General features: G+C 35.0%; 3 protein-coding genes across 3 annotated transcripts; all 3 read right to left on the minus strand.

The window, feature by feature from the left end:
• Positions 1-8143: 8143 nt before the first annotated feature.
• LOC18594271 (receptor like protein 22-like) lies at positions 8144-10636 on the minus strand. The gene has a single exon (XM_007021778.3). It carries the CDS (start codon positions 10618-10620, stop codon positions 8338-8340), a length of 2283 nt encoding a protein of 760 aa, XP_007021840.3. The 5' UTR covers positions 10621-10636; the 3' UTR covers positions 8144-8337.
• A 1374-nt stretch (positions 10637-12010) lies between these two features.
• LOC18594272 (receptor-like protein 6) lies at positions 12011-15221 on the minus strand. Its single transcript, XM_018124296.2, has one exon. It carries the CDS (start codon positions 15118-15120, stop codon positions 12256-12258), a length of 2865 nt encoding a protein of 954 aa, XP_017979785.2. The 5' UTR covers positions 15121-15221; the 3' UTR covers positions 12011-12255.
• A 3597-nt stretch (positions 15222-18818) lies between these two features.
• On the minus strand, positions 18819-21953 carry LOC108662756 (receptor-like protein 7). The gene has a single exon (XM_018124297.2). The coding sequence runs from the start codon at positions 21951-21953 to the stop codon at positions 18966-18968; it is 2988 nt and encodes a 995-aa protein (XP_017979786.2). The 3' UTR covers positions 18819-18965.
• Between the last annotated feature and the right edge of the window lie 582 nt (positions 21954-22535).

The raw sequence follows: 22535 nt of genomic DNA on the forward strand, positions 1-22535 counted from the left end.
ACTCCTTATTATTCCTTCTCCAAGTCAACTGTTTATTTTCTTAAGAAATCTGCTGTTTATTTTCTTAAAAAAAAAATCAAAGGTTGTTCTTCTAAATTGAAATCTACACCATTTAGAAAATCTTCGAAAGAGGAAAATTGTTATAGTGGTAGATGCTACTTTCAGGAGACTAGTTCATCTGGATTAGATAGGAAAAAGGTAATGAGTGATTCCATCCATTCTAAAGAATTTGAATAATTGAATAAGCCTCATCTTCTTCTTTTTGAATAATTGAATTTTTATTTCTTCTTTTAAAGGAAGCAGGAATTCTGCTACAATGTTCACAAGCTGGGAAACACCTAGTAAAAAAAAAGCACCTAACAACTAACAAGGCTGAAATTATTCCTCAGCTCATATATAGATCAATTTGGAAACTACAATACAAGAAGAACTAATACAGTAAGCAACAGCCTCATCACCCAGGCTTGATTTCATGCTTCGATCGTCATTTTTACGCTTGAGAATATTATCATCATGCAACAGAGATGCTTGCGCTTTCAAATCCTCAATATCAAAATTCCAGGTGCTAACTCCTCTTCGATACTGACTCTGCGATGCAGCTTCTTGTTCTGCTGAAGGCATTTTCTTTAGAGCTAGTTGTGCAGCATTTTAAGTTGAAGGGTTTCACAGCATCTTTAAGATAGTTTGGTCTTTTGATAAAATGACAATATTATAGTCTATACTATCATCTAATAAAGTGGGTTAGACTCCGATATTATATGTGGACTTAAAAAAAAAAAGGGTTATGTATTATAGCAACTTGAACAGATTGTTCTGCATTAGACAAATTATGCAAGAGATTTACTAAAGAAATTCAATATGGATTCTTGCAAGTCTGTGGACATACCTTTAACAATTGGATGTAAGCTGAGCAAATAAGATGAATCAGAAAAGGCTGATGGAAAACTTTACAGAAGTATGGTAAGATCTTTGCTATATTTGTCAGCCACTAGGCTTGATATCATGTTTGCTACAGCTTTTCTTTCAAGGTTCATGCAATCTTCATCAAATTTACATTTTACTACTATTAAAAGAATACTTAGATATGTGAGAGGTGCTGTGGATTTTGGTTTGAAATATACAAGAGCTAAGAGCAGTAAATTGGTGGGATATAGTGACAGTGACTGGGCAAGGTCCTTTGAAGATTCAAAAAGAACTAGAAGATATTGCTTTTCTTTTAGTAGTGGTGTTTTATGGTAAAACTCTAAAAAGTAGGATATAGTAGCTCAATTTTCAACTGAAGCTGAGTATATAGCTATAATTGCTGTAACTAATCAAGCTGTGTGGCTGAGGAAATTTCTATCTGATCTTAGTTTTAAACAGGAAAAGGGAACAGTAATCTATGTGGACAACCAATCATTGATTGCTATTGGTAAAAATCCTATGCAGCATGGGAAGACCAAGCATATTAGAGTGAAGTGCCATGCTCTTAGAGAAGCTGTTAAGGAAGAAGAAGTTCAACTCACTAGTTTGCTGATATCTTTACTAAGGGATTCAATGGAGAAAAGTTTGAGTTTTTGAGGTCAAGCTTGGGAGTTTTCCAAGTATTCAATCATTGGGATATGTTGGAAGAGTGATTGAAATCTGAATGAAAAGGTGCTGCGGAAGAAAGGTTGTTTGGAGGGAGTTAACCATCATTTGAAGATAGAAGACTCAGAGGTGGAAGCAGTATGTGTCGTTTCATCATTGTCAGTTTGGAAAGTCTTAAACGCAAGACAATGAGTCGTTTAAATAAAGTCGTGTTATTGATTTCTTGTTATACGGCATATGGTTGTCGTTTTAATTTTAGTTTTCAATACGCTTTAGCTTAGTGTCGTTTTGAGCTTCGTTTTCTCCTAACTTAACAACTACTTCATTTTTCTGTTATTGGTACCATCGTAAATGCACAAGAATCTATGCTTGGTATCTGTGCTATTTGTTGGATCCTATTTTCAGTTTACTCATACCAAGGCTAGATCTAAGCTCATTTGTTTTCAGTTTTTTTTTCAAAATTCTTGTATAAAAACTGAAATGGAAATTGAATTGGTGTTGAAAGGCAAACCCATATCCTGAAAATTTCTCGAGTCCCTATTCTTTCATCAAAGATGTTTTTCTCTATTCTTCGCTGAGTTTCTCTGCAGTTTCATATAACTGAGCATGGTATCAAAGCAAGTGTCTTGAGGGATCTATGACTCAATCTTCTTCTCTAAAATTTTTTCAGACTTCATTTTTTTCAGTCAAATGGCAACTGTTGGTTTCTTTACTTCAACACCATCTATTTTTACTAGCTCAAACTATTAGATTTGGGCAATGAAGATGAGATCTTATCTTAAGGCATTTGATATGTAGGAGGTCATCGAATCTAGACAAGTTCTTGTATAGAGGCACGCTAATCCTACTTTGGCTCAGATTAAGCAACATGGTGAATAGGTAGCTAAGAGATATAAAGCCTTGTCGTGCCTTCAATCTATAGTTTCAGATACTATCTTTGCTAGGATTATTAATTTTGATGATCCAAAACTGTATGGGAAATGATAAGACTATAATGATTCAGATTTTGAATTTGTCTAGAGAATTCGAGTTGCTGAAAATTAAGGAGAGTGAAGGTATTCTTGAATATTCTAACAGAGTTTTGAGGGTTGTTAATCAACTTAGATTGCTGGGGGAAAAAGTGATTGAGAGAAAGGTAGTGAATAAGTTCTTAATTAGTCGACCAGAGAGGTTTGAGGCTAAGATATCCTCTTTGGAAGGTTTAAAAGATCTTACTAAGATATCTAGGAGAGCTTTGAGAAACGAAATTGTTGTAAAGAATGCATTGGTAGCTAAGACTAAGAATTTGAATGTAGTCAAATAAAGAAAAGTTACATGGTAGTCAACATAAACGTATAGTAGTCAACATAAACATATCAATAAGACGAAGGAGTTAAATGGTAAATAAAGAAAAGTTTGAAGATTCATTTGCAATTTTGATATTGAAGTTAAAAAGGGGAATTCCCTAATCAAAGAAGACTAGGTTATGAGTAATATAAGATGTACATGTGAGTTAGATGGGATAATAAATGAATAAATAAGTTATAAAGTAAAAATAATATAAAGAATAAAAAAAAGGGGGCTGACTTGATCAGCTGCCCATGTGTAATAAAAGGAGAAATAAAAGTCATGTTAAGAATTGTTTTGAGAAGGGGGGTTCCGGCCAAGAAAGGAAGGCATAGAAAAGAAGAGTAACAAGTGTCAAAATTGTCATGTTGGCCCCACATTAAGAGACATTCAAGTGATATTTTTCTTGTCTTTATGCAATAGAAACCGTGCCTTTTGGTAATAAATAAATGAGGAAAGTTAACTTGAAAGAAGGAGATAGGAAAATGAGGAAAGTTAACTTGAAAGAAGGAGATAGGAAAAAAAAATTAATTAAAAAGTAAAAGAACCATGGGAAATAGGTTTTAGTAAGAGCCAAGGGCATGTCACTCGAGGAAGGAAAATGAAGAGAGAAGTCTTGGAGAGTTAGAAACCCGAGGAGAAGAAGGAAAAGGTAAAGAAATTGATGAAGAAAGAAGTTAAAAAAAAAAAAAGAAATGGACAAGACAAATCAAGTACGTTTGGTGATAATTATCGACACCAAGACATATTAAATAATATTTTAAATTTTATCTCTTTTCTTTTTGTGATGGAACGGCACTTTAAGAGGAAGATGGAGAGGCCGGCTGAGGGAAGAAACAAAAGAGAAAAGGGGCTGGTGCTACCAGTTGCGAAAAGAATAGGAAGGAAAGAAAGAAAGAAAAAGAGAAAGAGCTGGGTTGTGGTGGTTGACGAAAAACAAAAAAAGAGAGAGAGCTTGGTTTTTGGTGACAAAATGGCTAAATAAAAAGAGAGAAAATTTGAGTTCTTTGGACTGATCTAGAGCTGACCAACGGTGGAAGAGGAGAGGAGGCTTCAAGCCGCCAGTAGTGAAGGTTGAGAGCTGTCGGCGGTGAAAGAAAGAGAGGAAGAAAGTGCAGCTGATTGGTGCATGAAAGGAGGGAGAAGAAAAGAAGAGAAAAACGAGTAGAAGAGAGAGGAAGAAACGGGAAAGAAAGGTAAGAAAATAATAAAAATATATATAATAATGATGTTAGAATAAAAATAGATATATTAATTAAGTGAGTTTTAATATTTAGGAGAAATAAATAAATGGTGTACTGTGGTGAAAGGTTGAAGGAAAGAATGAATTACTGGTAAGAAGGAGTAGCTCGATACGTTTTTGAATTAATAGCGACGTAACATTTCGCTATTGTGAAATGAGTAGGGGGTGTCAATTTGAAAATTTCGTAAATATATATATATATATATATACACGTATGACTTATTTTAAATGCGAAAATTGTAGATAACATGTGCTGATAGCAATTTTAGGAAATTGTGGTTGCAAATTACGTTTAGAAATCGATTTGAATATATATATATGTATAAATTATATGTAAAGTGTTTAGAAAAACGGAAACAAGCTTTTTATACTGTTTTACATCAAAATATGTGTATTATATTTATGCAGTGTGCATTCTATTTTGAAATTCATGCATAAATATGTTTTAAGAAAATGATAGATTTTATCAATTCTTATGTTGAATACTTTGAAAATAATTTTAAGACGAGATTTCAAGGACATAAAAGCGATTCTAAAATGATTTTTTTTAAACCGAGAAATTCGAGAGTAGGCTGGATGTCACATTGGTTAAGTGTGACCCTCGTGCATGAGTGAGCTCTAGTTAGAGAACCATTGGGTCGTCGACGGGCGGTTAGGCGTGGTTGGGGCCACGGCCTGTGATATATGTATGCGTGGCCAAGCCACCAGATGATTACACATTTACAACCGTTTGATTCTCCGATGTCGACCAACATTGTGAGACTGCCATGGCACATGGGAATCCGGTGGAAGCGATGCTCCCGACTGTTATTACGTGGTAGCGGGACCACAGTTTTATTTTCATTCCCTACTCGAGAGTGGCATCTTTGGGTTTTCAAATTCATATTTCTTTGCATGGTGAAAACGAAATTTAACGGTTTTTCTGCAGCTCTCCTTATTTTTACAGTGAAATGAATTTTAACTCCTCGAGTGCGAGGTGATTTATGATTTACGTATGAGTTTGATTAATATTCGATTTCATGGGAGCTTGTCGAATATACTGATGTGATTTGAGTAAAATGTCAATTGAATTTAACGGCAGAATTTTCTTTATGTAAAATTATTTTAATTCAATTTTTCAAATGATTGACTTGAATAACGCTATTGAAGTGTTTACAATGCGTAAGAAATCCTCGGTTTTTCATATAAGGCACAAACTCCTGTTCAAAATAAATTATTTTTGTAATCTTACATTTTTATATTCAACTGATCTGCTATTTGTTTGTTTCCCATCTACGCCCTACTCACGGAGCCGATGATCACTGAGTCTGTGAGACTCACACCCCTCTTTTCCCTCTTTTGCAGACAAGGATCAACCTAACGAGTAATCATCAGCACGTTCGGCCCACCGCAAATAGGTAAAGGCATCTCATGACCTTTTATTCCGAGTCGCTCCGCTGTGAGAGATTGAGTTGTAGCACTTTGGTTTACTATGTAAACAAATATTAGTTTTGATAAAAACATAAATTTTAGATTATTGAACTCAATGTATTTAATTGTGATATCATGACTTAAAGTCAAAATTTAATAGCTATGCTTCTTGTGAAATTTTAAGTTATAAAATATATATGGTTCAAATATTAATACAGATAAGTAAAAGTGTACAATGAGTTATGGAGAAATTTCTTTCAAGCTTGTTTGGGACTTGACGGGATCTCCTGGAGGTCTCGGACGTCGGTAGCGACTAAGTAGGGGTCGTTACATTGAAGGTCAAAGCTAGTAGTTCAAAGAAGAATGAAGGTCAAGGGAGTACAGCTAGAGATGAAAAACAAATGGAGCAGGGAGATAGGTTTAATCCTTGTCCTTATTGCAAGAAAAGAAATCATACCAGCAAGTATTATTGGTACTGCCTTAATGTGAAGTGCAGGGCTTGTCATTAGCTAGCACATGTAGAAAAAGCGTATAAGGCTAAGAAGACAAATGTTGAATGTCAAGTTGCAGTAGCAGAAAAGATTAAGGTGTTAAAAGAGTGATTGAAATCTGGATGAAAGGCTATTTGGAAGAAAGGTTGTTTGGCAGGAGTTACCCATCATTGGAAGATAAAAGACTCAGAGGTGGAAGCAATACTATGTCATTTCATCATTGTCAGTTTAGAGAGTCTTAAATGTAAGACAATGAATCTTTTAAATAAAGTCTTGTTATACGGCATATGGTTGTGTCGTTTTATTTTTAGTTTTCAGTACGTTTTAGCCCAATGTTGTTTTGAGCTTCATTTTCTTCTAGCTTAACAGCTACTTCAATTTTTTGTTATTGTTACCCTTGTAAATGCACAAGAAACTATGTTTGGTATCTTTGCTATTCATTAGATCCTATTTTTCAATGTACTTATACTGAGGTTAGATCTAAGCTCAGTTGTTTTTAGTTTTTTCAAATTCTTGTATAAAAATTGAAATGGAAATTGAATTGGTGTTGAGAGGGAAACCCATATCTTGAAAATTTCTTGAGTCCCTATTCTTTCATCAAAGATTTTTCTCTCTATTCTTCTGTGAGTTTCTCTGCAACTTCATGTAACTCAACATGGCACTTCATGTGTCCCTCAATTGGGGTTTCCATCAGAAGTATTGTGCTTGTATACTTATTCATAAAAATAAGTCAAATTAGTATTTGACAAACTTAATGTAGACATACATTTTAAAAAAACTATTTGATAATATTTTAATTTATTTTTAACGGATAAAAACTAAACAGCTCAACTTTATTAATCCAAATCATAAGTTATAAAATGAATATAATAAACAAAAAAAATAACTTTTATTGAGTGAGGGTAAATAACTGAAAAGAAAATAATATTCTATGTGACGTGAGCAAAATGATTGCAAAGAAATGGCTCTTAGGAATACGTAGGAATGTGGTTTTGTAATTATAATAGTTTGATCAGGTTAACATGGGTATTATTCTAAATTGATCAATGCTCAAGTTTTTGTTTTAGGGGCAGCAAGCTGCAAATTATTTTTTGAGACAGCTAGATAGGATTTTGAGCAAAACTGCCAACAGCTTTTTGAGCGATAATTGTCTTTTGTAATTGTATAGGTTTTCTTTGTCCATACTTTGTCCTTATGCCATGGAAAGTCTCTTGCCGATTAAGCAATAAACTTAGAATGATATACTGATTTTCGAGACTAATAAATAGGGTAAAATATTAAGAACTTCTTAAGTCTTAATCATAATTTCACGCGGTTCTATTAATTTTTGAAATAAACAGTTAGTCCAAAAAAAATCTTTTGCTGGACACATAGGTCTAGTCATTAATCAATCGTTAATGTTTTCGTTAATTTGATGATGTGACAATATCGAAAGGATAGTTTTACTATATATTAATTTTAAAAATTACTATTACATAAATTATATTTTTTAAATTTTAATTCTTTTTGCAAAAAAAAAAGATCGGTGCTCCCCAAGGGAGGGAACATCAGATTGGTGCTCCCAAGGGTGCTCCCCTCCCATGGAGAGCACCAGATTGATGATCCCTTCCCTTGGGGAGCACCTACCGTAAGGTGGTTGGCTGGCGAATGGGAGTGCACTGACTGACCACATTGTTTGAGAGAAAAAATAGAGATAGAAAAAAAGGGTATTTTAATTGTTTTATATTTTCTGTTAATGGTATTTGCACTTTTTGGGTTTTATTATCTTTTTCGAAAACTAATGGACCTGCGTGAAATTTTTGTTAAAATTAAATGGGATGTAGGTATTTTACCCTAATAATATGCTAAATATTTGACACACTAAATCAAGCCTTTCTCCTAGTCTAAGATTAAGAAAGGATGAAGGTAAAGATCTTCCCCCAAGCTGATACTTGAATTAATTTGAATTGGAAACTAGTTAAGCTAGTAATTGCTGTCAACTACATGATTTGGAAAGAATGCTATCTGATTTGGGATGCCTAATTAAGCCCACATACTTGATTTCAGCAGGCCATTGGCAAAGATTACTAGAAACATGCAATCAAAGAGTCCCTAGAAAAGAAGAAGAAACAAATGGTATTGTTACATTCAAGGATAAGTTCTTTCCTTACAACTTACAAGCTCAAATGCTCAATAAACTCATACATAAAACGATATCCCTCCGATACTGTCTTATTTCTGGCTAATTCTTTCTTACACCACTTTTTCTAAGCAGTCCTTCTTGCCTTTCTAAAATATTCACCTTCAACTCGAAATTGATCATGCCGGCACAATCAATTGTGGTTTACGGAAAACAATGTATCCCACAGGCACTCCAAATAGAAATCCACATGCATAACCAACGAAGACAGCTTTGTCCAACCAGCCAAATCCAATTTTGTAACCATTGATTTTGTTGGAGTTCATCAGTGTCGGTGATGGTGGTGGAGGTGGTGGTGGTGATCGTGGCTCAGGATTCATGCAAGGTCTAGAGAGTGGAGAACCACATAGTCCTTCATTTCCTTCATAGGAACTCCTGTCAAAAGTGGCGAATTGTTTTTCTAATGGGACAGGTCCAACAAGTTGATTATTGGAAACGTTTAAAACTTCAAGAAATGACAAACCTACCAATTCCTCTGGAATCATCCCAGTTAACTTGTTTGAGGAAAGATCTAACCATTCAAGATTGATCAAATTTCCCAATGATAACGGGATATGACCACTCAGTCTGTTATGAGAAAGGTTAAGCCCTCTGAGCGAACTAAGCTCTCCAATAATTTTTGGAATCTCTCCTTCAAACTTGTTACTTGATAGATCAATGCCTGTGTACATGGTCACAAATTTGGCAGATCCAATCATATCAAACCCTTTAACCCTTATAGGACCAGTAGAATAATTATAAATGACGCTGCAGTTATTAATTTGTTCCTCCATATACGGCACAAAGTTTTCATCTAGATGCATCATTTGCTTCAAACTATTGATATAACTAGCCGGTAAAGGGCCACAAAAATTATTGTTGGAAAGATCAAGAATCTGCAAGTTTTGAAAAGAATGATTGGTCCTTGAACCATAAATGGAACCATGGAAGCTATTTGAATGTAATATAAGAACTCGTAATCCCGGTAGTGCTCCCAGCCAATGAGGAAATGTATCATTTATGTTGTTGTTGCCAAGATCAAACAGTTCCAGGCTTCTACAATCTTTGATAGACTCCGTCAATGGCCCTTCCAACAGATTTCCATTCAAATTGAGATACCTTAGTGCACAATCTTTGGCAAATGTTGAAGGAATGGTTCCATTAAGCTTATTCATCCCCAGGTTCAACACTAAAAGATTGCTTAACTTCACAAGGCATTTTGGAATGGTTCCAACCAAAGAGTTGTGAGACAAATCGAGAATTGATAGAAATTTTACATTGCATATGAAAGAATTGATCTCTCCGGTCAATTTATTATTTGAGATTGAAAAGTATCTTGTGTCAAGAGGAAGAATTGGAAGTGATCCTTGGATCAAGTTGGAATGAAGGTCAAGAATTTTCATATTCTTCCATGGAAGTTGCTCTAAATATGTAAGGGAGTTAAGAGAAAGGTTTAACAAGGCCAAAGAGTCTTTCCCTACATCCCACATCCATTTGGGAATCTGACCAGAAATTCTATTGTTGGAAAGATCTAAATGCTGCAAACCTTCAGATCTACTTAAAAAGTGGGGAAAGTCACTAATGTTGCAAGAAGACAAACGAAAATATTGAAGATTAGGCAAGGCGTAATTAAGATCAATATCAGAGTTCAGTGATAGATTGTTATATGAAAGATCTAAATGCTGCAAACCTTCAAATCTACTTAAGAAGTGGGGAAATTCACTAATGTTGCAAGAAACCAGCTGCAAATACTGAAGATTAGGAAAGGTATAATCAACATCAATATCAGAGTTCAGTGATAGAGTGTTGTATGAAAGATCAAGACCTTCAAGATTTTGAAGTTTCGATAGCATATTCAACTCCAGAGTACCACTTAGGTTATTGGAAGATAAATCAAGATAAGTAAGGTTCATAGGGTTGAATATTGAATTCGGAATCAGACCTGAAAAGCCTGAGCTAGAGAGGTTGAGATGCAGTAGATTCGCCAATTGACCAAACTGATCAGGTGAGATCATGGAATTGTGAAAGTCATTATAGGCAAGGTTGAGCTTCTGCAGGTGTCGAAGGAGGAATAGGCTACTATTGGAAGGAATGGTACCATAGAGCCAACTGCAACTGAGGTCAAGGGCGATCACTTGACCCGTTGCATTGTCACAACTGATACCATCCCATGAGCAGCAGTCTGTACCTTCCTTCCATGAATCCGTTTTAGGATAAGATAGAATGCCATTATGGCCACATTCCTTAGAAGCATCTTTGTCCAAGGAAAATGACCTCTTGAATTGAATCAAGGCAGCACTCTCTTCGTGAGAACACACTTGTGTTGCTAAAGAAGAATATGTAGAGGATGAAAGAGTAGCTTGAAAATTCAAGCAAAGCAAAAGAAGGCAGAGAAATTGATTGACATTACGTAAACACTCCATTTTTCTGATTCAGAAGAAGATCAGTGACGGTATATAATATATATGGAGACATGAATATTTATAAGCTGCCAAGTCAACTAAAGTCTTGCAAGGAAATTGTCGCGCAAATTGCTGGAACACTATATTCAATCAACAATAACGTAGTTAATATTTTCTACATCACATAACTTTCAATTAATATTAATCTAACGGTCCCTAGCGAAAGATGATAAGGATCATTGATTAATAAGAAGGCAACTATAATCATTCACATTGATTTTAAGACTGTAACCTTTAATTGCACTGGTCAAGTCTTACCGTGAAGAACAAAAGATAAAGAGACAAGTATTCAATGAGGTGATGCCCCGTTGAATGCAGCACGCCAGCGTAGGCGAAGGGTTACGGAGACTTCTTTGTCACGCAGAAAATTTTGTCACGCAGGTCCCATATCCCATTGTTGACTAGTTGACTAGATTAAAGCTACGCCTAGACAAGTCGTACATCAGCTCCCAGCCACAAAAGCAGGAGTAAATTACTAGGAAAAAATGCACATGGGAATGGATTAGGCCTAGTCGAGAGTATTAAACACGGGTGAAGAGCACAAGAACACCTTTTTCCAAGGAGTTGGGGTCACCTTCAAATGATATCATCTCTGTGCAGAAAAGAAGTTTGATTTTTCAATTCTATATCTAGCCAATGAGTTCGCGAACGAGTTGCCTTCTTTGAAAATATGATGAAAAGATACCGTAAGGGATAATCGCAGTCGAATGAGGATTTTTTATTTTAGTTAGAATTACTGATTGAATTTTAATTTTTAATTTGTAAATAAATTCTTAACCTTAACAGAAAATTAATTATTAATTGTTTTAAAATTTAATAACATCTTGTATTTTTTATCCATCTAATGTATGATGTGTCTTGATGATGTGATAACATGATAACAGAGTGACTGAACCTAAAACCCAAAATTCGACAAACCTCAACCCTTGGCTTCTTTGCCAGTAATTGGTAATGCCATCTATCGACACCAAAATCAGCAAAAGAAATTTTTGGATTCCTCTCCTCTTTTCTTCAACAGGAATAGTTTTCTCTTGAAGTCCTTTCTTTTTTTTTCTTTCCAAATCTCAAAAGGATCAAAAATCTAAAAATTCTAAATCTGGGTTTGGTTTTGTTTTTTAAGAATTGGTGAAAATCAATCTGTTGGATAATTTTTTATTATTTTAGAACTTTAATTAGAAACACATATTTATTATTTTCATGGGAAAAGTCACAAATCTAAAGTACTACTGTTGGATAATTTTTTGATGAAATTACATGAATAAATATAATTTACAAACATAATCGAACAATCTTGAATATATGTATAACAATCTACTACATCCAATATAAAAAATGAATGAACAGGTGTAATGGAATTTCCATTCATTGTACACGAAGGCCATAGACAACCAACCAACCAACCATTCTCTATATTCTAGTCAATCCACTATATAACAAGACTAACAATGTAATTCTATTATTTGGGAAGGACTAAAGTACAGAGGATTAACAATGTTACAACAAAGGAAAACAACATGCTTTATGTAACCTTATCATCAAGCAAATCATTTCCCCAAACATTGAACTTATCACAAACATGGAACTTATTTGAACCGTCTAAAATCTTCTTGCATTTCTTGTACGAGCTCTTTTCTTTGACCGTGTTGCCTTTTGGTGTAGTCTACCCTCGACCAACATCACAAACCATTTAGGTTTTCCAGTTTTGAAGACAACATGTCCCATGGCCAAACCAAATGTCATTCCACATCCATATCCTATTAACACAACTTTCCAGCCGAAGGCATTTGTGAGCTTTGAATCACCGTGAAAGGTCATTGGCGAAGGAGGTTGTGTCTCTTCATTGCTGCAAGGTTTTGACATCGGGAACCCACATAACCCCAAGTTTCCTTCATATGACTCGTTTTCAAATGTGTTGAACTGTTTGCCTAAGGGAATTGGTCCTTCAAGTTGGTTGTGAGAAAGGTTTAGGATGGATAGGAACGTCAAGTTTTCTAGTTCTTGGGGAATCTGTCCGGTTAACTTGTTTGAAGAGAGGTCTAACCACTCAAGATTTATCAAACTTCCCATTGATGGCGGAATGTGACCACCAAGATTATTATGGGAAAGATTGAGTCCTCTAAGTGAGATTAGCTCTCCAATAACTTCCGGAATCTCTCCATCGAACTTGTTGAGAGAGAGATCAATGCTTGTGAATATCGTTGATATCTTGATCTCAATTTCCTCTGCTTTCATGGTCAAGCTAACAAAACATTCATAACGTTTTGCTTCCTGCATATATTGTACAGAACCAGGACTTCCATTGAGATATTTCAAAGCCTCAAAATGTTTTATAAACTTGGCTGGCAAGGTACTCCCGAACTCATTGTTGGAGAGGTCTAAAATTCGCAACTTGGGGAAAGGGTGACTTGTATTGGGATTGCTTATGAAGCCATGTAAGTTATTTGATCGTAAAATGAGAACTTGTAACACTGGCAATGTTTCCAACCAATTGGGGAATGTACCATCTATTTTATTGTCACCAAAATCAAGAACTTCTATATCCCTACAGTTTGTCAAAGATTGTGGTAAAGGCCCATCAAATTGATTGCCATTCAAGTTGATGTTCTTCAATCCACAGCTCTTTGCAAACGTTGTAGGAATTTTTCCATGGAAATTATTCCTCTCTAGATTCAACACCAATAGCGATTTGCTGAAGTTTCCAATACATTGTGGAATTTTCCCACTCAATTCATTATGAGACAAGTCAAGAACCATGAGGGAACTCAAATTGCAAATATGAGAAGAGACCTCTCCCGTTAAGGAATTATTTGAGATTGACAAGAAAAGAAAGTTGATAGGCAAAGTTGGGATATTACCATGAATCAAGTTGAAGTTGAGGTCAAGAGTCTGAATGTTCTTCCACGGAATTTGTTCTAAATCTGCCAGAAAGTTGTAGGAAAGATTCAAGTAGAGCAAAGAGTCCCTCCCTATATCCCACATCCATTTGGGAATTTGACCATAAATTCTATTGTTGGAAAGGTCTAAAGCTGCTAAGTTTGTCGAGCCACTTAAAATTGGGAATTCACCGATATTGAAAGAAGGCAGATACAAAATCTGGAGATTGGGCAAGGTATAAGTGGCACTGATATTAGAATTTATGGACGACAGGCTGTTGTATGAAAGATCAAGCCATTCAAGATTTTGGAGTTTCAGTAAAGCGTCCAACTCCACAATGCCACTCAAGTTATTTGATGACAAATCAAGATCAGTCAGGTTCACAAGTTCAAATATCGACTTTGGAATTTGACCTTGAAGTTTATTATTCCCCAAAGATATCCATGTGAGTGATTTGTATTGGAACTCATTGATATGACCAGTCAATTGGTTATTGTGGATAGTTATGAATTTTAATGATGGAATGGTATATAACCAAGCTGGTAGTGGTCCGTTAAGTAAGTTGTTAGACAGGTCTAGGTCAATTAGATTAGGGAAAGCACTTGCTTGAACTGGAATGGAACCATCTAGTTGATTATCAAAAATGTACAAGAATTGGAGTTGTTTTAGGTTTGTGAGTGAAGGAGGTATCTGACCACTAAAATGATTTCTAGAAAGTTCCAAATAAGTAAGTTGCGACAGATTTCCCAATGATCTTGGAATTGGACCGGAGAAGTTACATAGACCAAGCTGCAAATGCTTCAAGGACCCCAAATTACCGATTGAATTAGGTAATTTTCCAGCGGAAGATGTTCCTAAAAGATTCAAATACTGGAGGGGGCTACTCCAATTGGCCTCTGGGAGATGGACAATGAGATTTTTGTTTTCGTTCAGATCAAGCAACTTAAGGTTTGGTAGACGAAAAATGGTCATTGGGAAGTTTCCTCGCAAATCAGAACCTCTAAGACTGAGGGATGTTAACGAAGAAGACACATTCATTAGGGAAACGGGACGGATGGAAGACATATCTACACCAACAAGAAAAAGTTCCCTTACCTCTGTTAGGTTTTGTAGAAGTCCACTGAAAGTATTTTCATTGAGTGCTGGACTGTCATTCAAGGAGAGATCAAGTGAAACCAATATTGACAATCTGGAGATTTCAGGCGGGACTTGCCCTGAGAAATTTGACATAGAAAGGTTGAGATATGACAAGCTTGTAAACAAACCAAATTTAGATGAAATAATGGATTTCTTAAAATGATTATGGGCTAGGTTGAGCTTCTGCAAGTGTGGAAGAAAGAACAGACTACTATTGGAATCAAGGGTACCATACAGCCAGCTGCAACTTAGATCAAGACCAATCACTTGGCCTGTTAAATGGTCACAAGTGACTCCATCCCACAAGCAGCAGTCTGTTCCCTCCTTCCATAAATTTGTTTTAGGGTAAGATTTGGTGCCAAGTGATTTGCATTTTTCAGAAACAGTTTTGTTGATGGAAAAGGTGTTCTTGAAGTGGATCAAGGCAACACCATCTTGGTGAGAGCACATTGGTGTTGTTGTTGAGGAAGAGGATAAAGAAGAGAAAAGAGTAGATTGAAAATTTAGAAAAGATAAAACAAGGCAAAGAAACTGACAGACTCTTGGTAAATACCCCATGTTTTTGGTTCAAAGAGAATTTTAGAATGGTTTTGCAATGTCGGCAAAGATTATTATTTATAAGCTATTAAGTCAAACCATAGTCTTTTGCATGCACTAGCATTTTTTTTTCTAATTAAAAATATTTAAAAAAATTAAAATTGAAAATCAACAAAAGAAATAGATTGATAATACTCTATTGATGAGCATATTACTAAAAGTTATTTGTCAATATTTTTATTTTATTTTGTTATTTTTTAAAAAAAGTAATTTTATTAACCTCTCAATGGAAATTCTATTGTAAGTTTCAAGTTGGTCTGTCAAAGACTCCCTATGACATAAAAATTCTGATCATGACATAGATAATCTTTACACTTAAAAGGTGATCATTGCACAAAAAGCTATTGGGTACTGGTCACACCAATTTACACAAAAAAGCAAAAGAAAGCTACCTAAGACAATTTACACAAAAGAGCAAAAGAAATCTGCCTAACCCCCTCAACAAAAATTTGGGCATTCCTTCAATGAAATTGCAATAAAACTAACAGATCCAACTAATTGTTACTCATCAAAAGGAGAGCCATAAATTTCAGCTCAAACCTATACAAAGAAACGTCTCTTGTCCTAATTCCAAGGCCAAGCTGCACACCTAATTCCATTGCAACTCTTCAAAAATTCACGTCCAAACCATTCTTGCATCCAGACACGAAATGAGACAGAACCACACATGTCATTGACATGACATCATTCTTCCTTAAGTGACGCCATTGGAAAAAATCAAGGATAAAGATTACATCCTTTGGAACGAAAGCAATCATCACCTTTCCAAGGCCTAACGCTCCTTCCTGATAATAAAAGTAACAACCACAAAGAAATCTGAATGCACAAACAAAAAGAAAACAATCTGAGGCAGGTCAAGTCTACAAATCTACAATTTCCTGATAAAGGAAAACGAATCACAACCTTGTCTTTTCAGGTTTAAAAAATACATTTATAAATGGGACCTGTCATTCCGTATTGATTAGTTAACATGTGAGTGTCACATGTCTTTAGCAAATAATACTTAAAGACTTTAGATGATATCATGACTTAGTGCTAATAAAATTATTTTAAAGAAAATATATATGTCAGTGTGGCATGCCGGTCAAAAGCTATACAAATGTGTTTATTAATTAATGTATAGCTATTTCTGATTGATTGCTGAGAAGATGGTGATGAAGGTATAGTGCTTTCTTTTTGTAAAGAAAAAGAGAACTTGAATCCTTATCTTGGAGGATCAGACACCTCCTTAGTAGGTGAAACCAAATCTTCTTCCCCATTGTCTGTCCTAATTTCCACAACTTATGATACGATTCATTTTTTTATTATTGTGTCAATACTTATTTGGCTTTAGCTTTTAACTTTTGACTGATATTTTGTAAAGAGTTCTTATAGTGCTTGCGAAGGTAATTTGTTCTCATTGCCTTTGGATTAATTTTGAAGGGTTTTGTCCCCAACATCACATCCATCCCAAAGTGCGAGTCCTTTTAGGTGACAAACATGAAAACAAAGAAAGAGAACATCTGGAAGAATGGAAACAATCACTACCTTTCTTATGATCACTAAGGGTCTGCCTTGGTTACAAAATAATATATTAAAGGAAATTATTAATTCTGTTTGGTTTAATCTATCATTTTTTATTTTTGTTTCAATAAATAAAAACACAAAAAGACGTTTAGATTTGAAAAAATAAATAATAATTTTGAATAGTTAAAAATTAATTATAATCTTTCAGAAAATAAAATGGATGATTCTTTTATACGAAGTTGAATTTCATTAGAAAGGAAAACGAGTTACTCTAAAGTTAATAATTAGATGTTGCGAAGTAGTTTTGTAATGAAATTTAGAGATGTTTATGTGCTGGTTGTGCCCGCTTGACATATTGAAAAAAATTAAAATTTCAGCCCAATTTGACTATTTATGTTTAAAATATTAAAAAAATTATATTAATATTTTATATTTTTAAATACACTTTAAAATTAAAAATAAAAATTTTATATTAATTATTAATTTAATAACAGTCTAAGGTCGAGTCGAGTTTAAAATTAAAAAATCATGTCCACACTTAAGTTAGTCAGACTCAAATCTAAAAAATTTTGTTTTTTTATCCATCAGATTATGAGTTTATTAATGAAAGAGTCTTCGACAGACTCGTATCCATGGCCTTAGTGTGATAATCACACCCAGCCAAGACATTTCATTACAAGCACCCCACAAGGGCTATAAACGTCTTCATCACCTTAACCAGATCTATGAGTACCTCTATCATGGATGTTGCATTTTAATTTCTTATTTATTTTTAATCAATTATGATTTTGTTTTTTACCATTTGTTTTTTTGCCTTTTTAACAAATAATTATGAAACAAATTAAAATAGCTCATACGGAACTAAATGGATAACCATTTTTCATAATATATTTTGCTTTCTTTTATTTTTGGGCAATATTTTGCTTTCTTTTTGACCTGTTTTATTGTAGCCCTAGAATTCAAGCCATCAAAGAATCAGCAAAGAGCGCAATAAACTTTTTGTCAGATATGGAGTTTTTTAAAAACTTTTATTGCGATTAATCAGATAGTAATTTAAGAATAAAATGATGCTGATAAGCTCAACTAGAAAGTCCATAGTGCTTTCCAAATCAGAAGCCATCATCTACCTCCTCAAGCATACTCACGCAAGCCAACCCCACAAGTCGTGAAGCATGCTCTCCTTCGGACATATTTTAAGGTTTAAAATAGATTCAAATTTTGGGACCCTCATTGCACTTTGATTCAAACTGGTAGGTTTGTTTAGTATGTCAGTTACAAACTTATATGTATATTTTCAAAGCTCCATGAATTTGATTACTAAAGAAACAAAGATGATCATGATCCAATATCTCAATTGTATGAAATATAATTTTGAATAAAGAAAAATTCAAATCCAGTTCTTAATTTATTTGTTATCTTGGTCGAATACCTGCTCAAGTGCAAAGGCTTATGGTAAGTATATACATCTTCCTAGTCAAATACTTCAATTCAAGTCCTCCTCTCTTTTCTCACGTCAAAAAGAAAATCAAAGAAAATTTCCGTGATTTTAACGGAAATGAAAAGAACAGGAAAGAACAAAGTCAAGTCTTCTCCGGTGCATTCCTTCCATGTTAAATTATAGTTTAATTTACAATTGAGACCTCCATTGCCACAAAATTTATAGTATAATTTAACATGTAAGTGTTCAACTAGTCAAAAAGCAAATGAATAATATATCCATAAAAGTCATGCTTTTATCGGGAAAAATTATAGTCATGATTCTTGTGAAGGCACCGTGTTGACTTGGAAAGAAGTTGGAATTTGTAGCATTCTGGACAATACACAGCAAGAATTCCATTTCTCTCATTTCGGTTGCTTCAGATTTCACTTCTCTAAAAAATCTCATCATTTTTTTATAATTCCCGATGTCACATGCAAGTCAATCTAAATTAGCAGAGGTTGCAAATATTGTTGCATTATATATGGCTGGAATTCAATACAAAATGTGTTAAAAATTGAAAAATAAAGTTGAGTATAGCTTATTGAAACAAAACAAGATGGTGAACTTTATTACAAGGTACAAATATATATTATTACTACAACGTAGGGTAGCATGGAATGGAACACCATTTAGCCAAGACTTTCATTCCAAAAAGCACTGGCAAAATATGGAAGGCCGCCCCTGTTGTAACTAGTTACTTCTTTCGAAACGACTACAAGCATTTTTTCTTCCTTGATCTTTTCCCCTTTTGAAGCTGTTTTCCCTCGACCAAATTTATAATCCATTTTGGTTTTCCTGTTTGGAAGACAAGATATCCACCAGTCAGTCCAAATATCAAACCACATCCATACCCCATCAACACAACTTTCCACCCAAATCCAATTCCTGATTCTTTCATCGCTTTGGTGGGCTTTTGCATCCCGATTTCATTGCAAGCTTTCGACAGTGGAAAGCCACATAACCCAACGTTTCCTTCATATGAACTGTTTTCAAAAGTGTTGAATTGTTTGCCTTGAGGTATAGATCCAACAAGTTGATTCTTGGAAAGATTTAAAATGACAAGAAATGTCAAATTTACCAATTCCCAAGGTATCTTGCCAATAAGCTTGTTCGATGAGAGATCTAACCATTCAAGATTGGTCAAGTTTCCAATGGATGGTGGAATATGACCAAAGAAGTTGTTATGAGAAAGATTCAGCCCTATGAGTGAATTAAGCTTTCCTATAACTTCTGGAATCACGCCCTGGAAGTAGTTATTGGAGAGATCAATGCTTGTGAATATGGTTAAAACTTTCACCAATTCAACCTCTTGTCCTTTTATTGTCAGAACTACTGAATAGTCATATGAGCGGCTTCCTTCCACGTATTTTGAAGAACTTCTGCTGTCAGTGTGATTCGCCATAGCTTTTAGATTTTCAATGTAACAAGCAGGAAAAGGACCAACAAAATCATTGTTAGCGAGGTCTAAGACTCGTAGCTTGGGGAAAAGTAGTCTTGCTCTGGAATTATTTACAACACCATGGAATTTATTTGAACTCAAAACAAGCACTTGCAGCATTGGAAGAGTTTCCAACCAATTGGGAAATGTACCCGTGAACTTGTTCTTGCCAAGGTCTAGAACCTTCAGGTTCCTACAATTGGCCAAAGATCTTGGTAACAACCCTTCCATTTGGTTTCCATGGAAGTTGAGATTCTCTAAGCTACAGGGTTCCACAATTGATTTGGGGATGGTTCCATGAAAATTATTTGCCCTCAGATCCAACACTAAAAGATTTTTACTAAAGTTAAGAAGACAACTAGGAATCTTGCCACTCAAGTTGTTATGTGATACATCAATAATTTTCAGGGAACTGACCGTGCAAATCAAAGAAGGAATCTCCCCCGTCATGTCATTGTTTGCAATGGAAAAGAAAGAAGTCCGAACGGGTGGAATTGGAAGCACTCCTTGAAACAGGTTAGATTGGAGGTAGAGAATTACAACATTCCTCCATGGGAATTGCAAATGACCTGTTAGAAAATTATGATCAAGGTATAAATGTAACAAAGATTCCTTCCCCACATTCCACATCCATTTGGGAATCTGGCCTTGAATTCTATTTTTGGAAAGGTCTAAAAACTTCAACCCTTTTGAACCTCTCAAGAAATTGGGGAATTCACTCAAGTTACAAGACGACAATGACAAGGACTGGAGATTGGTTAATGTGTAGTTGACATGATTCTCTGAGCTCAATGACAGACTATTAAGAGAAAGATCGAGTGATTCAAGATTTTGGAGCTGCGAAAACATGTCTAACTCAACAATGCCACTAAAGTTATTTAAAGATAGATCAAGCACGGTGAGGTTTACAAGTTGAAAGATTGAGCTTGGAATATGACCCTGCAACATGTTTTTTTTTAAATAGATTATGGACAAAGATTTTGACTGGAATTCGCTAATATGACCGTTGAGTCTATTATTTGCAAGAGACAATGACTGTAATGAAGGTAACTTAAACACCCAAGGTGGTATAGTTCCATTAAGTAAGTTAGAAGGCAAGAATAAAGTTACTAATTTTGAAAGCCCATTTGCATAATGAGGATTAGTGCCCTCTAGTTCATTATATGACAAGTCTAAATGTTGAAGCTGTGTGAGGTTTGCAAGAGATGCTGGGATCCATCCACTAAACTTATTATCCGAGAGCTCTAGGACAACAATTTGTGAAAGGTTTACAAGTGATGCCGGGATTGACCCATTCAAGTCACAACTAGCAACATTTAAAGATTTCAATGACTTCAAACTCCTGATTGAATCAGACAATTCTCCAACAAGAATAGTCTGTTTAAGATCTAAGACTTCAAGGGTACTAGTCCCATTGGACTTTGGAAGATAAACCAGAAGATCAGGGTTGTTACCTAATTTGAGCAACTTCAGATTTGGAAATTGAAAAATTATGTCCGAAATTGTCCCATTTAATCCACAATCATCCAGACTAAGAGATGTCAAAGAGGAAGAAAGGTTCACTAAGTGAACAGGGTCAACTGAACACATGTCTATTCCAGCAAGGAAAAGTTCTTCTACCTCGCTAAAGTTCTGAGCTAACCTTTTCAGAGTTGTTGTTTCAAGCTTCAGTGCATGAAACGGTTCTTGTTCACCGACACCAGGCAGACTGAACCTAGACAGATCAAGTGAAACTAGCTTGGAAAGATGTGAGATTTCGGATGGAACTTGGCCTGAAAAAAATGAACTAGAGAGGTTAAGATGTGTTAAATTTGGGAACTGACCAAACTTAGCTGAAATCTTGGATTGCCCGAAATTGTTAAATGCGAGATTGAGCCTCTTCAAGTGTTGAAGGAGGAAAAGAGTGCTGTTGGAAGGAATGGTACCATAAAGCCAACTGCAACTAAGATCAAGGCCAATCACATGACCTGTAACGCCATCGCAAGTGACTCCATCCCATAAACAGAAATCTGAATCTTCCTTCCATGAGTCTGTCTTAGGAAAAGAATACGTAGGACTGCCATAATTTGAATTGCAAAGTAACGAAGCAGTATGATCAATAAAGAGGGTCTGCTTGAAGAGAAGCAAAGCCTGACCCTCGTTGTGAGACCATGTTGGCCTTTGTATTGAAGAAGTAGTAAAACAGGACGAAATGTAAGCTTGAGAATACAAGTAAAAAAAGAGGAATGAGACGAATTGATAACTCCCAAGAAAAGACCTCATTTTTCCCTATGTCAAAGTTCCTATAAACTCTTGATTTGGTTGATGAGGAGACGCACAGAAGTATTTATAAACTAAGTAGCAAGAGCAATTCTTAATTTTTCTGTTTTCTCAATCATACTTTCCGCTGAAGAGTGACGGATGAGCTAACACACGCAGAAGACTAACAACAGATTCTACATTATTACAAAAGGGAAGACTCAAATGAGAAATGATGTCAGGTTATGAAATCCTGAAATATTGGGGGAGGTAGCAACACAGATTTTCTTGGAAGATTCAGATTTGGTTTTGGCCACCTCTAAGAAAGCTTGAATTGCTGCATGTGGAAAGCAAGCATGAAAGGGTTTTTCTCGTCAAGTAATCTATAAAAAAACAGAGTAGTGCATTCAGTGTTTCAGCGTTGTGTTAAAATTGAAATATGCAGAAGCTACAGTTAATTACTTAATGCATTTATGAAAGAAGTTAGTGAATAACTAATACATAAAAAAGGGTTTTTTTATATGTACACTCATTTTATCTGAATCTCTTAGTGAAAGTTTCAAAATAGTTTGGATTAAGTCATCTTATAGGCTAACTTCCATTTTT

This window comes from Theobroma cacao, chromosome 7 (assembly GCF_053813885.1).
Source record: "Theobroma cacao isolate CCN51 chromosome 7, ASM5381388v1, whole genome shotgun sequence".
Taxonomy (NCBI): Eukaryota; Viridiplantae; Streptophyta; class Magnoliopsida; order Malvales; family Malvaceae; genus Theobroma; species Theobroma cacao.

Coding starts and splice junctions, on each gene's coding strand:
- LOC18594271 (XM_007021778.3), bottom strand. CDS start 10,620: ATGGAGTGTTTACGTAATGTCAATCAATTTCTCTGCCTTCTTTTGCTT.
- LOC18594272 (XM_018124296.2), bottom strand. CDS start 15,120: ATGTGCTCTCACCAAGATGGTGTTGCCTTGATCCACTTCAAGAACACC.
- LOC108662756 (XM_018124297.2), bottom strand. CDS start 21,953: ATGAGGTCTTTTCTTGGGAGTTATCAATTCGTCTCATTCCTCTTTTTT.